This window comes from Echiichthys vipera, assembly GCF_963691815.1.
Source record: "Echiichthys vipera genome assembly, chromosome: 22".
Classification (NCBI taxonomy): Eukaryota; Metazoa; Chordata; class Actinopteri; order Perciformes; family Trachinidae; genus Echiichthys; species Echiichthys vipera.
This window is the reverse complement of record NC_139847.1, coordinates 857,203-872,447: the sequence shown is the minus strand read 5'-3', so window position 1 is coordinate 872,447 and position 15,245 is coordinate 857,203. Positions and strand designations below refer to the sequence as shown.

The 15,245-nt window shown below is 46.6% G+C and overlaps 2 protein-coding genes across 2 annotated transcripts in view; both read left to right on the top strand.

Annotated features, from left to right (window-relative positions):
• Positions 1–1,254: 1,254 nt before the first annotated feature.
• Positions 1,255–8,798, top strand: cnga1b (cyclic nucleotide gated channel subunit alpha 1b; the record flags this gene model as incomplete). The annotated part of the gene is made up of 13 exons (XM_083936845.1): positions 1,255–1,316; positions 1,481–1,534; positions 2,343–2,462; positions 2,602–2,706; positions 4,246–4,352; positions 4,483–4,657; positions 4,743–4,879; positions 4,963–5,135; positions 6,390–6,515; positions 6,646–6,798; positions 6,885–7,116; positions 8,299–8,474; positions 8,550–8,798. The coding sequence occupies exons 4-13, from the start codon at positions 2,678–2,680 to the stop codon at positions 8,796–8,798; spliced, it is 1,557 nt and encodes a 518-aa protein (XP_083792971.1). The 5' UTR covers positions 1,255–1,316; positions 1,481–1,534; positions 2,343–2,462; positions 2,602–2,677.
• A 2,182-nt stretch (positions 8,799–10,980) lies between these two features.
• The window catches only part of nfxl1 (nuclear transcription factor, X-box binding-like 1), a 20,814-nt gene continuing 16,549 nt past the window's right edge, over positions 10,981–15,245 (top strand). Inside the window, exons 1-7 of the mRNA XM_083936640.1 lie at positions 10,981–10,991; positions 11,980–12,230; positions 12,327–12,521; positions 12,749–12,858; positions 13,171–13,301; positions 14,363–14,407; positions 15,094–15,227. Of these exons, the coding sequence (XP_083792766.1) occupies positions 12,041–12,230; positions 12,327–12,521; positions 12,749–12,858; positions 13,171–13,301; positions 14,363–14,407; positions 15,094–15,227 (805 nt within the window). The 5' untranslated portion in view covers positions 10,981–10,991; positions 11,980–12,040. The remainder of the gene's footprint in view (positions 10,992–11,979; positions 12,231–12,326; positions 12,522–12,748; positions 12,859–13,170; positions 13,302–14,362; positions 14,408–15,093; positions 15,228–15,245) is intronic.

Below are 15,245 nucleotides of genomic sequence, written 5' to 3'. Positions count from 1 at the left end.
ATGCTCCTAGAGTTCACTTTAACACACGTTTATGCTCCTAGAGGACACTTTAACACACGCTTATGCTCCTAGAGGACACTTTAGCACACGTTTATGCTCCTAGAGGACACTTTAGCACATGTTTATGCTCCTAGAGGACACTTTAGCACACGTTTATGCTCCTAGAGGACACTTTAACACACATTTATGCTCCTAGAGGACACTTTAACACACGTTTAGACACTTTAACACACGTTTATGCTCCTAGAGGACACTTTAGCACACGTTTATGCTCCTAGAGGACACTTTAACACACGTTTATGCTCCTAGAGGACACTTTAGCACACCTTTATGCTCCTAGAGGACACTTTAACACACGTTTATGCTCCTAGAGGACACTTTAACACACGTTTATGCACCTAGAGGACACTTTAACACACGTTTATGCTCCTAGAGGACACTTTAACACACGTTTAGGCTCCTAGAGGACACTTTAACACACGTTTATGCTCCTAGAGGACACTTCTCTATTGTCTCATGATCTCTTTGTATGAGCAGGAAGTCAGAGGACAGAGAACCTCCATGGCCAAAGTAGCTCCATCAGTCCCGTCCATCGTTCTTCAAGACATGGAGGAGGGCGACGGGTGAGTGCCTATAATGATTAATAATGACTATCAGCATCCTGACGGATTCCACCTGAACAGTCCCAGAGGAGGTCCCGTGGGTCCTTGAAATGGTTTTAATGGTTCTTTGTGAGGTTTCAGGCCTCGTCCACACAAACACGGGTATTTTTGAAACCCTCAAAGTTCCTCGGGGGGGCTGTGAGGCAGATCTGTGGATCCTGGTCCTTTAAAGGACCTAAGGCTCCTGAAGGAACTTAAATGAGTTGTGGACGATGTTCTAAGGGTCTATGAAAAGGTTTCAGGTCTCCGTGGGCACTTCAGGGGTCCGTTAGGATCCTTTAAAGGATCCAGAAGATCTTGAAGAAGGGGTATGTGTCTTTGAAGAGTTCTGGAGGTTCTCGTGAAGTGGTCTTTGGGGCATGTAGAGGTCCTTTACACTGGAATTACAGTTTAAGGGGCCCACAAGGAGGTCCTGTGGACTCTAGGTGGTATCATTTAAAGGATCGAGGGGGTCTTCTTGAAGGGGTCCAAGAGCAGGTTATGTGGTCCTTCATGCAGGAGTCGTTGGTCGTTTCTAACTGCTGTTGTTTGGAGAGTTGAGTCAAGAGTTAGAAAGTTAAAGTCCACTCATCTGATTCTTTGTTTCAGAGCCGAACAAAGAGCCGGACCAGGAGTTCTGTTCAACATCAACAACAGCAACAACAATGAAGAAGAGTAAGGCACACACACACACACACACACACACACACCGACCACGTCATTGATCTCCGTCAGCTGTAAGACGTCTGTCAGTCCAGAACAGTAGTCAGGAATTAGAATGATCCATTTGCAGAAGCTACACACAGGTCATTTGTGATGTGTTTGTTGTTTTCTTGCAGAGAGGAAAAGAAGAAGAAGAAGAAAGAGAAGAAAGAGAGAAAAGAGAAGAAGGAGTAAGTTCAATCCTTCCTTAACCATCAGAAAGGTGCCGTGCTTTGACGCCAGTTTGGCAAAGTGGAATAACGACTTCTGGGTCCGTCATGTGAAGCCACGGGGCCCAAACAGACCTCTTCCTATTGACTTACACAACCCCAGAGACACGTTTTATGTTTATATCAGGATTTAATCCACTCAGTTCGACGACATCTTCGTTCCTACCCTCACCTGTGGTCATGAGGACCCAAAGAACCAGGTCCAGGTCAGGACCCAAAGAACCAGGTCCAGGTCAGGACCCAAAGAACCAGGTCCAGGTCAGGACCCAAAGAACCAGGTCCAGGTCAGGACCCAAAGAACCAGGTCCAGGTCCAAGCGTGTGAAATGTGTTTCCTCAGGAGGGGGTCTGGAGTCTCCCTTAGAGAGAGGGGGAGAAGTTCAGCATCCGTGAGGAACTCGGAGTAGAGCCGCTGCTCCTTTGTGTTGAAAGGAGCCAGTTGAGGTGGTTCAGGATCATCTGGTCTGGATGAACCCTGGGCGCCTCCCTAGGGAGGTGTTCCAGGCACGTCCAGCTGGGAGGAGGCCTCGGGGAAGACCCAGGACCAGGTGGAGAGATTAGATCTCCACACTGGCCTGGGAACGCCTCAGGATCCCCCAGTTAGAGCTGGTTAATGTGGCCCGGGAAAGGCAAGTTTGGGGTCCCCTGCTGGAGCTGCTGCCCCTGAGACCTGATCCAGGATCAGAGGCTGAAGATGAAGATGAGTTCGAGGACATTTGGAAAGTCTAGAAGAGCCGCACGATTAATATTTGTGCTTTTTTGTCTCCCAGGAAGGAAAAGCAGGAGAAAAAGGAGAGGAAGGAGAAAAGGCAGAAGGAGAAAGAAGAGAAGGAGAAGGAGAAAGAAAAAGAGAAGGAGAAGGAGAAGGAGAAGAAGGCCAAAGAGGAGGCGTAGGTTCTGTTTGTTATGATCCTCAATGGTCTCAAATATGGAGTTTAGAGTCAGCATGGACACTGAAACGTCCTCCCAGAATTATTATTATTATCATTCTTGCACTAAATATTGATTATAGTTTATTTATTTGTCCAGTCCGAAGGAGATCACAGTGATCGACCCGGCAGGTAACACCTACTACCACTGGCTGGCCGTCATCACCGTCCCCGTCATGTACAACTGGACCCTGATCATAGCCAGGTACACACACCACACGTCCCATGGCTTCATTATCTCTTATCTTCTGAAACTAACCCCCCCCCGACCCCCCTTTAATCAGACATGAACTGAATATAGGTATATCTTCCAGGTTTAGGTTCCCCCCCATGACAGTGGTCTACCAGGTTTAGGGTCCCCAATGTCAGTAGTCTACCAAGTTTAGTTTCCCTCAATGTCAGTGGTCTACCAGATTAAGGTTTCCCCCCATGTCAATGGTCTACCAGGTTTAGGTTCCCCCAATGTCAGTGGTCTACCAGGTTTAGGTCCCCCCAATGTCAGTGGTCTACCAGGTTTAGGTTTCCCCCCCATGTCAGTGGTCTACCAGATGTAGGTCCCTCCAATGTCAGTACTCTGCCAGGTTTAGATCCCACCCCCCATATCAGTGGTCTACAAGGTTAAGGTTCCCCCCATGTCAGTGGTCTACCAGGTTTAGGTTCCCCCCCTGTCAGTGGTCTACCAAGTTAAGGTTCCCCCAATGTCAGTGGTCTACCAGATTTAGGTCCCCTCAATGTCAGTGGTCTACCAGATTTAGGTTCCCCCCCTGTCAGTGGTCTACCAGATTAAGGTTCCCCCCGTAGTCTACCAGGTTTAGGTTCCCACAATGTCAATGGTCTACCAGGTTTAGGTCCCTCCAATGTCAGTACTCTGCCAGGTTTAGATCCCACCCCCCATATCAGTGGTCCACCAGGTTTAGGTTCCCCCATGTCAGTGGTCTACCAGGTTTAGGTCCCCTCAATGTCAGTGGTCTACCAGGTTTAGGTCCCCTCATGTCAGTGGTCTACCAGGTTTAGGTCCCCTCAATGTCAGTGGTCTACCAGATTTAGGTCCCCTCAATGTCAGTGGTCTACCAGGTTTAGGTCCCCTCAATGCCAGTGGTCTACCAGATTTAGGTCCCCTCAATGTCAGTGGTCTACCAGGTTTAGGTTCCCCCAATGTCAGTGGTCTACCAGATTTAGGTCCCCTCATGTCAGTGGTCTACCAGGTTTAGGTTCCCCCAATGTGAGTGGTCTATGAGGTTTAGATCCCACCCCCCATGTCAGTGGTCTACCAGATTTAGGTCCCTCCAATGTCAGTAGTCTGCCAGGTTTAGATCCCACCCCCCATATCAGTGGTCTACAAGGTTAAGGTTCCCCCAATGTCAGTGGTCTACTGGGCTTAGGTCCTGACAATACCAGGGTTTGGGTCCCCAGACTGGAATTAGGATAGCATGTTTTAGTTCCAACAGTACCAGTGGTCTACCAGGTTGATTTCCAGACAATACTTAGTCTGGTCCCACAGGTACTTAGTGTGGTCCCACAGGTACTTAGTCTGGTCCCCACAGGTTCTTAGTCTGGTCCCCACAGGTACTTAGTCTGGTCCCCACAGGTACTTAGTCTGGTCCCCACAGGTTCTTAGTCTGGTCCCCACAGGTACTTAGTCTGGTCCCCACAGGTTCTTGCTCTGGTCCCCTAAAATAAGTGTATTTAGTGCCGGTGTTCTTCTAAGTATTAACTGCTTTACCATGAAATGTGTTTGTTTCAGGGCCTGTTTCGAGGAGCTGCAGTCAGACTATTTGTTATGGTGGTTCCTAGTTGACTTGTTCTTTGACCTCATCTACGTCGCTGACATGTTCTTCAGAACAAGGACAGGTCCGAACACACACACACACACGCACACACACACACACACACACACACACACACACACACACACACACACACACACACACACAAAAGTGTTTGATGTGCATGCTAATGTCCCGTTTGTTGTGGTGTGCAGGTTACCTGGAGCAGGGTCTGCTGGTGAAGGATGAGCAGAAGCTGCGTGAGCGCTACATGAACAGCTTCCAGTTCAAACTGGACCTGATCTCCATGATTCCCACCGACGTCCTGTTCCTCGTCTTAGGCACCAGATACCCAGAGATCCGTCTCAACAAGCTGTTCAGGTTCAACAGGTACACAAAACTCCCCAAACATGCAGCCTGGTTACGAACACACGCTACACTGAAGCCCTAAACTCTGCTTGTTTCTGTCTTTCAGGATGCTGGAGTTCTTCCAGAGGACTGAAACCAGAACTAACTACCCCAACGCTCTCCGTATCTCCAACCTCATCATGTACATTGTCATCATCATCCACTGGAACGCCTGCCTCTACTACTCCTTCTCCAAGGCTGTCGGTGGGGTTGTTGGTCTGAATCCTGACTCTGGTTGTTTGACATCAGCTCACCGTATAACACCTTGTACTTTCCCATCCCTACAGGTTTCGGAGCCGACAGGTTTGTGTATCCCGACCCAGCAGATCCAGAGTTTGGTCGTCTGGTGAGGAAGTACGCCTACAGTATGTACTGGTCCACGCTGACGCTCACCACCATTGGAGAAACCCCGCCCCCTGTGGAGAACTCCGAGTACATCTTTGTCGTCACTGACTTCCTGGTGGGTGTGGACTAAAGTGGCCAGTGAGCAACCGCCCCAATGTCCCTCAGATGTTAATGGTCTACCAGATTTTTATGTCTACAATGTCAGTGATCTTCTAGGTTTGGGTCTCCACAATGTCAGTGGGTAACCAGGTTTGGGTCCGCCCGATGTTAGTGGACATCCACTTTAGTTCCCTCCAATGTCAGTGGTCTTTCGGGTTTGGATCCGCCCAATGTCAGTGGTCTTCCAGGTTTGGATCAACCCAATGTCAGTGGTCTTCCAGGTTTGGATCACCCCAATGTCAGTGGTCTTCCGAGTTTGGATCCGCCCAATGTCAGTGGTCTTCCAGATTTGGATCACCCCAATGTCAGTGGTCTTCCAGGTTTGGATCACCCCAATGTCAGTGGTCTTCCGAGTTTGGATCCGCCCAATGTCAGTGGTCTTCCAGATTTGGATCACCCCAATGTCAGTGGTCTTCCAGATTTGGATCACCCCAATGTCAGTAGGCAACCAGGTTTGGATCCCTCCAGGTTTGGGTCCGCCCAATGTTAGCGGACAACCCATTTGGGTCCCTCCAATGTCAGTTGTCTTCCAGGTTTGGGTCTGCCCAATAGGTGCGTTTCCACTATGGTCGATGACCCTGAATGAGGCAGTTCTATCTCGCCAAAAATGACCCTAATTTGCATGTGAGTCGCTCAGGAGGCCGTTTGGCCGAGTAGAAAGAGAACTCTTCTGTCCCCTGATTTACTCGATTGCTGATTGGATGTACCTCTCAGCGGGATGTGACGTGTGGTCGTACAGACGTACAGACGCCACCACAACACGGCAAAGACGAGTAGACACTTGTATCCAGTGGTGAAGAAGAACGCCGCTCAGAAAATGATCTGTGCACGGATCCTGGAGTGAGTTCTCGACCTTACTTGGACATAAGTTGATGTGAATCATACGAGCCACCTTAAATCAAACTACAACTATTCTGTATTTCTCACTTAGACGAAGAGGTCTTCCAGGTTTGGGTCTGCCCAATATCAATGGGACACCACTTTGGGGCCGCCCGTGTCAGTAGTCTAGGTTCTCTGTACTACTTCGTTGAGCAACTGGCACAGAAACTAAAGATACAAATGTGTTTCTTCAGCAGAATAAAGCTCTTTTGTGTCAGGAGGAAAATGATCATACACCTTTAAAACACCTTGATCATCATCGTGCTGCATTACAGGATCCTCACTGTGTACTGATTACTTTATGGGAGTTCTTCTATATTCTGTTCTCCAGGTGGGCGTGTTGATCTTTGCCACCATTGTCGGTAATGTTGGTTCGATGATCACCAATATGAACGCTGCCAGAGCCACGTTCCAGGCTCGCATCGACGCCATCAAACAGTACATGACCTTCCGAAAGGTCAGTCAGTCAGTTCGTTGGATATTTAGTTCATCACATGATTTGCAACACATTTGTGATACAAATTCATTCAAAAAAGTGCATATTTTTTAAATCTGTGTCTCTAAAAACACTATGAACCCCCATCCAGGTAACTGTGGACCTGGAGAAGCGAGTGATCAAGTGGTTTGACTTCCTGTGGACCAATAAGAAAGCTGTGGATGAGAGGGAGGTGTTGAAGTTCCTGCCCGACAAACTGAGGGCGGAGATCGCCATCAACGTCCACCTGGACACCCTCAAGAAGGTGAGTGCACACGTCACAGCCCTCCTCGTTATAAACCACTTTGAGAGAAGGAGAAATCCTCAGGTGTCTGTTGTGTCGTCGTGCAGGTTCGTATCTTTGCGGACTGCGAGGCCGGTCTGCTGGTGGAGCTGGTGCTGAAGCTGCAGCCGCAGGTCTACAGTCCAGGAGACTACATCTGCAAGAAAGGCGACATCGGCAGAGAGATGTACATCATCAAGGAGGGAAAACTCGCTGTTGTTGCGGACGACGGTATCAAGCAGTTTGTCGTCCTGAGTGATGGAAGCTACTTTGGCGAGATCAGCATCCTGGCTATTAAAGGTAAAGGGACATGGATCCGTGGGAGAAGGATTCAGATCCTTGCTCACCCAGCGTTGCCTTGAATTCACGAGGAGAACTTTGTTATTCTTGCATACAAACTGTGAACGAAGAAATAACAGAGAAAAGTCTTGATGCATTCAAGAAAAAACAACATCAAAGCATCTGTTAAAGAACTCGTGCAGTTTAATCCATATTTATTTTATCCAGCCGTGTGACCAACACTTCCCAAATCCCTTGCATTTCCACTGAAACCTTATTAACAGCACTTTGGCTTGCACAGGTGCACTACTCAGCCGCAAGTCCCAAACAGGGTGAATGGACTTGTACTTATATAGCACCTTTCTAGTCTTCTGACTACTCAAGGTGCTTTCACAGTGTCTGTCACATTCACCCATTCACACAGACATTCACACTGATGGCAGTGGACATCTACACACCATCTAATCTAACCATTCACACCACATTTACACACCGATGCGCAGCACGGGGAGCAATTCGGGGTTCAGTGTCTTGCCCAAGGACACTTCGACATGTGGACCGGGGGAGGTGGGGATCGAAACACCAATCTCTCGAACAGAGGATGACCCACTCTCCCACCAAGCCACAGCCGCCAAACATGGATGTATAAAAGAACTGGATACAGCACCAGAGGCGGAAAAAAGTTCAACTTCCTCGTCTAAAAATCTCAGGATGATCAGCTGTACGTCCTACGTCCTAACTGGAGCACTGGAGATATGGTTACTTCCCTGTTTAGCGCTCTGCAGACTTGAATGGGGTTCTTCTAGACAACTCCAAATGTTGTTGAACCGAATGGATCAAATTCCGATAGTAAAATGAGGCATTTCATGTGAATTTTAATGCTCAAAAAATATATCTGCAGATTTCAAAACGTCTTTTTCTCCATGTAAGTCAATGGGAAAACATTTAGAGTAAAAAAAAACCAAGTGTTTGGGAAGTACTGAGCTTAAGAATGGACAAACGGGATCAAGAGACGAGATCGAGAGACGAGATCGAGAGACGAGATCGAGAGACGAGATCGAGAGACGAGATCGAGAGACGAGATCAGAGGGTTCTTCCTTAAAGCATCGTTGCTACTCGAGTCCTTGACGTCTTATATAAATCGAAATAATGCAGAACAAAGGTTGTTTTTATGTGCTAACAGTCCATGATGTTGTTCAACAGGCAGTAAGGCAGGAAACCGGAGGACGGCCAACATCAGGAGCATCGGTTACTCCGACCTCTTCTGTCTCTCCAAAGACGACCTGATGCAGGCGCTGACTGAGTATCCTGATGCTAAAGCTCTGCTGGAGGAGAAGGGACGGCAGATTCTGATGAAGGACGGACTGCTGGACCTGGAGGTACAGTTCACGATCCGACACGTACAAACACCTAAAAGAGGCTGAACGTCAATAACACCCGGTGTTGTCCTGCAGCTGGCGGCGCAGGGCCCCGACCCCAAAGAGATGGAGGAGAAGGTGGACAGGATGACGAGCATGCTGGACGCCCTGCAGACGCGTTACGCTCGCCTGCTGGCCGAGCACGACGCCACGCACAGCAAACTCAAACACCGAGTCAACAGGCTGGAGAAGAAGCTGGTGCCACTCCCCCGAGAGGACCAGCCGGGCGACGCCCCGCCCCCTCCAACACCTGAGGTACAGACAACCAAAGAAGAGAAGAAGTAGATGTGAAACAGTTTTACAAATGTCAACGTTTGGACTCTCCAAAGAAATGTCCCCATAGGTCGTTTGAACGAGCAGCTTATAATGATATTTATGTTTGTTGTTAGGCAGCAGCCTCTAGAGGCCGTAGTAACCATGACAGCAGCGTTGGGCTCTGTTAAACTCTTATAACCGGTCACCATCAGCACAGGTGTGTTTGCAGCACTCAGTGCATTTACATTCGCAGCAGTGACCCGCAAATGGTCTTTCCCTGGACACACACACACACACACACACACACACACACACACACACACACACACACACACACACACACACACACACACACACACACACACACACACACACACACACACACACACACACACACACACACACACACACACACACACAGGTACAGAGCTCCACCAACACACAGCTGCTCTGAACACGCCTTTATTTCACCAGCGTGGGCAAAATGGCCGACTTTTGGACACAACCAGGACACAAACGGCTCTTCTTTGTAGTGATGCCGGTTGCCATGGTGACGTCATCCCCGGGTTTATTGTTGTTGTTGTTTTGTCACGTTGTTTCGGCGCCGTTGCTTCCTGGTTTCCTCTATTTCGGGTTGAGATCAAGAGAGGAGATCATGAGACGAGATTGAGAGATGAGATCATGAGACGCATCACGTCGCTGCTTTGTGTGTTTACTTCCTGTCTCCGGCCAATCACGTCGCTTTCTTATGTGTTTACTTCCTGTCTCCGGCCAATCACGTCGCTTTCTTATGTGTTTACTTCCTGTCTCCGGCCAATCACGTCGCTTTCTTATGTGTTTACTTCCTGTCTCCGGCCAATCACGTCGCTTTCTTATGTGTTTACTTCCTGTCTCCGGCCAATCACGTCGCTTTCTTATGTGTTTACTTCCTGTCTCTGGCCAATCACGTCGCTGCTTTGTCGTTGAAGCTGTTTAGAAAAGAAGCTTCGCTCTGAAATAAAGATATTTTATAAGGAAACTGAAGTGTCTTTGTTTTGTTTTTTAAAAACAGGGAAATATTCCACTTTCCTTTAGTCACTCGTTTACGATGACGAAATAATAAATGATTTATTAAACTAGTCAGCAGTGTGACTTCCTTTATGACCTTTTTATTATTTGTTTATTTTTTTTTATTATTTTTGGAACTTATTTTCATTTATCTGATGTTTTTATTTTTACTTTTCATTTAAATTTCTTCTCTATAACAATTAATGAAGAAAATATAATTATATTTATTATAATAATTGTATAAATATTTGTTGTCCACTAGTTTTACTTATTTTAATTTATATACTTGTGTTTATTTATTTGACTATTTTTAGTAATTAAAAGTCTACTGTATACATTATTATTATTATAATTATTATTATTATTATTATTGTTATTATTTGTAGTTATTTCGCATGCTTCTTAAATGTAGATTGTTTTTATTTTGATTTTATTTATTTATTTATTTTACTTTAAGACTTCTACTTTTCCTATTTGTATTTGTTATTTTTGTATTACATTTAATTTATTGTTATGTTGTTGTTGTTTTGTTTGATTTTACTATTTGAACATTTATTTCGCTGACTTTTAAATCTAAATCTTAAGTCTAAGTCTAAGTCTTTAATTACAATTTTTATTTTACTTTTATTTATATTTAAATTTACAAATTTAATTTAAATTTAAATTTTACCGAGGCTAAAATTAATAACATTTATTTATTTTAAGTATTTTCATATTTTATTAATTTAAATCATTATTATATTATTTTTTATTATTTTGGAAAATCTAAATTGCATTTTAATTAAAATGTCTGCTTTATTATAAAATATATAATTTACATATATTATATAAATTATATATTATTTTCTAACATTAACAGGAGGTGAGATTAATATATATTTATGTATATTATATAAATGATATATTATTTTATAACATAAACAGGAGGTGAGACTAAAAACCTTTCTTTAGTTTTATGAATGAAACGGGCCGCTGTTGTCGCTGACACGTCGCCCTGTCTGCGCGCCCCCGGGTGCGCGCTGGGATTTGTAGTTCTTTGTTCCAAACAAACACAGAAAACCAGGCTTCCGTGTAGGTTTCCGGGACTACAGGTACCATCATGCACCGCGGGCCGCTGCGCACGTCACCCAGAGCGCAGCCTCCTCCTCCTCCGCCGCCGCCGCTTCAGCCGCTCAGGTGCGTGACACTCAAACGTCCCTTTAACCACTTTCCTGTTTCTCTGTTCACCTGAAACTCGCTTCGACAGCAGCTCAAGTGTCTGTTTGTGTTTTAATAACCGCTGTTCACCGGATGTGACGTGTGTTTACGTCTGTTTCTGCCGCTAATTCTAGCTGGTTAGCTTCTTTTAGCTAACCGGTGTAGTGGTTTAACAGGTGACCGTGTTAGCGGGTGACTTTCTCACGTTTAGGACACGTTATGAGACGTTAACACGTCTACTGAACACAAACTAACCCACATACATGTTTATATACTTAAATATTAAAGAGAAATTATAAAATATTAAACTATTAAGTTCTTTTTAGGTGAACGGCACCAGTTAACACGGTCACCTGTTTAACCGTTACACCGGGTAAGCTAGCAACATCAGACTGCAGCTAAAGCTCTGTTTACTGACTTCATTCAATGGTTTAAGATGTTTTTTATGTTTTAGACAAAAATTAAAACAGCAGCGTCACTGTCTGCAACAACACAACAACAACACAACAACAACAACACAACAACACTACAACACAACAACAATACAAACAAGAGTTACAGCAGCATCACTGTCTGCTGCAACAACAACAACAACACTACAACAACACAACAACACTACAACAACACTACAACAACACTACAACACTACACTACAACACTACACAACAACACTACAACACTACAAACAAGAGTTACAGCAGCAGCGTCACTGTCTGCTGCAACAACACAACACAACAACATGACAACAACAACAACAATACAAACAAGAGTTACAGCAGCAGCATCACTGTCTGCTGCAACAACACAACAACAACACTACAACACAACAACAATACAACACAACACAACAACAACACAACATGACAACAACACAACAACAATGCAAACAAGAGTTACAGCAGCGTCACTGTCTGCTGCAACAACATGACAACACTAAACACTCCAGCACCTTCTCTGTCACCTGTAGAGACCCGGAGGCCGTTGCCATAGATACAGAGGCTGTTGCCATAGACCCGGAGGCCGTTGCCATGGAGCCGGCATGGCGACAGCAGGGCAGAGGGCGTGGCCGGAGTCAGGAGGGTCAGGGTGAAAGGTCACGACCCCCGCAGAAGGAGCGAGAGAGGCCGGGGGCCGCCGCGGGGGCGTGGGCCGCAGGACGAGGAGGGAGGGCCAAGGCCGCCGCCGCCGTCATCGCCGCCGCACCTGAGCCTCCACGCGGTGAGGACGCCGCTCTCTCTCTCTCTCTATCTTTGACTGAATGATCCGACGCTCCAGGCTCTGTTCTACCCGCCCCTCTCTCTCTGTGACTGACAGCTGCCGCCGTCCAATCAAAGTTCGAGGAGATCAGGAAGTCCAACCAGGCTGCTGCTCAGCGATTGGTGGAGAGCCGCGTCAGCTCCTCCTCCGATGACGACGACGACGATGACGCGGACGTGGCGGTCGCCCATCAGGAGGGGAAGAGAGGGAGGATCCTGGCGTCCACCTTCACCACCTACACCGACCAGACAGGTGAGACGCCGTCACCGTGGCAACAGCAGCTCACCTGAGTGTCGACGACGTCCTGCTGTATTTTTAATTTCTCTCCCCCCCCCCTCTCTCTCTCCCCTCTCTCCCCCCCCCCTCTCTCTGCCCCCCCCCCTCTCTCTCTCTCTCTCTCTCCCCCCCCCCTCTCTCTCCCTCTCTCTCTCTCTCCCCCCCCCCCCCCCCCTCTCTCTCCCCCCCTCTCCCCCCCCCAGGTGGGGACTCGTCCGCCCTGGCCCGGACGGGTCAGTACGTGTCGGAGCTGTTCCAGTCCGGAGCGCTCACCTGTCTCATCTGCATCGCCTCAGTCAAGAGGACGCAGGCGGTGAGACACACACACACACACACACACACACACACACACACACACACACACACACACACACACACACACACACACACACACACACACACACACACCACCTTACTTCCTGTTGTTTCAGTGAAATGCACCCTGGGAGTTTGTATCTTTAACATGATTTTTAACTGTGTGTGTGTGTGTGTGTGTGTGTGTGTGTGTGTGTGTGTGTGTGTGTGTGTGTGTGTGTGTGTGTGTGTGTGTGTGTGTGTGTGTGTGTGTGTGTGTGTGTGTGTGTGTGTGTGTGTGTGTGTGTGTGTGTGTGTGTGTGTGTCTCAGGTGTGGAGCTGCAGCAGCTGCTTCTCTCTCTTCCATCTTCCTTGTATTCAGAAATGGGCCAAAGACTCAGCGTTCCTCGTTTCCTCCGTCACCGACGACGACTTCGGCCTCAAGCAGCACCCCTGGCCCTGGTGACCCCCCCCCCCCTCCCTCTTCCTCTACCTCCTCCTCTTCTTCTTCTTCCTCCTCCTCTTCTTCTTTTTCTTCTTCCTCTTCTTCTTCTTCACCGCACTATAAGGCGCATAGAACAGACGCTCCAGTCGAGGCTGGGGTCACGTTCTGCATCCATTAGACGGAGCTGCTCTAAAGGGAACTTCAACACAACAGTCAGGGGAGGTCGTCTTGTTGCTTCCATTGATTGGTTCATGTTCAACTCTCTGGCTGCTGCTCTATTCCCGTGTTCTGCTGCGTGACTAATGGCCTTGAGTGTAAACTCTGCGTCGTAAGCGTGTCTCTTAACAGGAGCCATTTTGGGCTCTTTACACAAACACACACATGGAAATGAAACGGCACGCTTCACACAGTCGTATATCTCAACATGCACCGCGCGTTACTTCTTCTACGGGGGAAAATAGAGTCGGCCGCTGCTCACCGTAGTTGGAGACCTGTTGTGGCTCAATATTGGTCCATATATAAGGAGCACCGGGTTATAAGGCGCTCTGTCGGCTTTTGAGACATGTGAAGGTTTTTAGGTGCTCCTGTAGTGCGGAGAATACGGTAATTTAACTGGATGTGGTGGTTTTGGATCCAGTGTTCAGTCAGAATACGTCGATTTACAGAATCCACAGAAAATGAATCTGCATAATTTAGATTTTCGAGTCATTTTCGAGCAGAAAGTCTGGTTTTTACTGGTTCCAGCTTCTAAAACCTGATTTTTTTAACGGCTCCTGGAGGAACTGAACTAATAGTGCGGAACATACTTCTTCTTCTTCTTCTTCTTCTTCTTCTTCTTCTTCTTCTTCTTCTTCTTCTTCTTCTTCTTCTTCTTCCTCCTCTTCCTTCTTCTTCTTCTTCTTCCTCCTCTTCCTTCTTCTTCTTCTTCCTCCTCCTTCTTCTTCTTCTTCTTCTTTGATCTTTTAGTTTCATGTGTTTCTGATTTGAATCTGCGTTTGATTATAAATGCTGATGATTATATATTTTTATTATTATAATAATAATAATAAAAGTAACGTCTTTGATTTTCTCTCCACAGTCCAAAGTGTCGAGCAGAGTATCCACCCAGCGCCACGCCCAACAGGTGCACCGTTATTTATTATTATTATTTATTATTACTGTTGTTTTTATTAATATTATTTATTATTATCATTAATATAATTATTTTATTTTATTTTAATAATAAAGATTATTGATATTATCCTTATTTTAATGATTATTATTATGGATATAATCCTCTGAAGCGTGTGTGTGTGTGTTCTGAACAGCAGGGGGCTCCAGAGTTACACCATTATTTTATCTTTTATATGAATTAATATTTTATTTACAAGAAGAAAAGAGTTGAGAACAACAAGAAAAAAGAGCAAAGTGTCGTTGAGACGATTGTTGTAATGTGTGTGTGTGTGTGTGTGTGTGTGTGTGTGTGTGTGTGTCTGTGTGTCTGTGTGTGTGTGTGTGTGTGTGTGTGTGTGTGTGTGTGTGTGTGTGTGTGTGTGTGTGTGTGTGTGTGTGTGTGTGTGTGTGTGTCTGTCTGTCTGTCTGTCTGTCTGTCTGTCTGTCTGTCTGTCTGTCTGTCTGTCTGTCTGTCTGTCTGTCTGTCTGTCTGTCTGTCTGTCTGTCTGTCTGTCTGTCTGTCTGTCTGTCTGTCTGTCTGTCTGTCTGTCTGTCTGTCTGTCTGTCTGTCTGTCTGTCTGTCTGTCTGTCTGTCTGTCTGTCTCTTTGTGTGTGTGTGTGTGTGTGTGTGTGTGTGTGTGTGTGTGTGGCGTTCAGGTACATGTGTTTCTGTGGGAAGCTGCAGGATCCTCCAGCTGACCCCTGGTTGGCTCCTCACTCGTGCGGCTCCGTCTGTCAGAAGGAGCTCAAACCTTCCTGTGGACACACCTGCCTGCTGCTCTGTCACCCCGGTAACCCCACACACACAC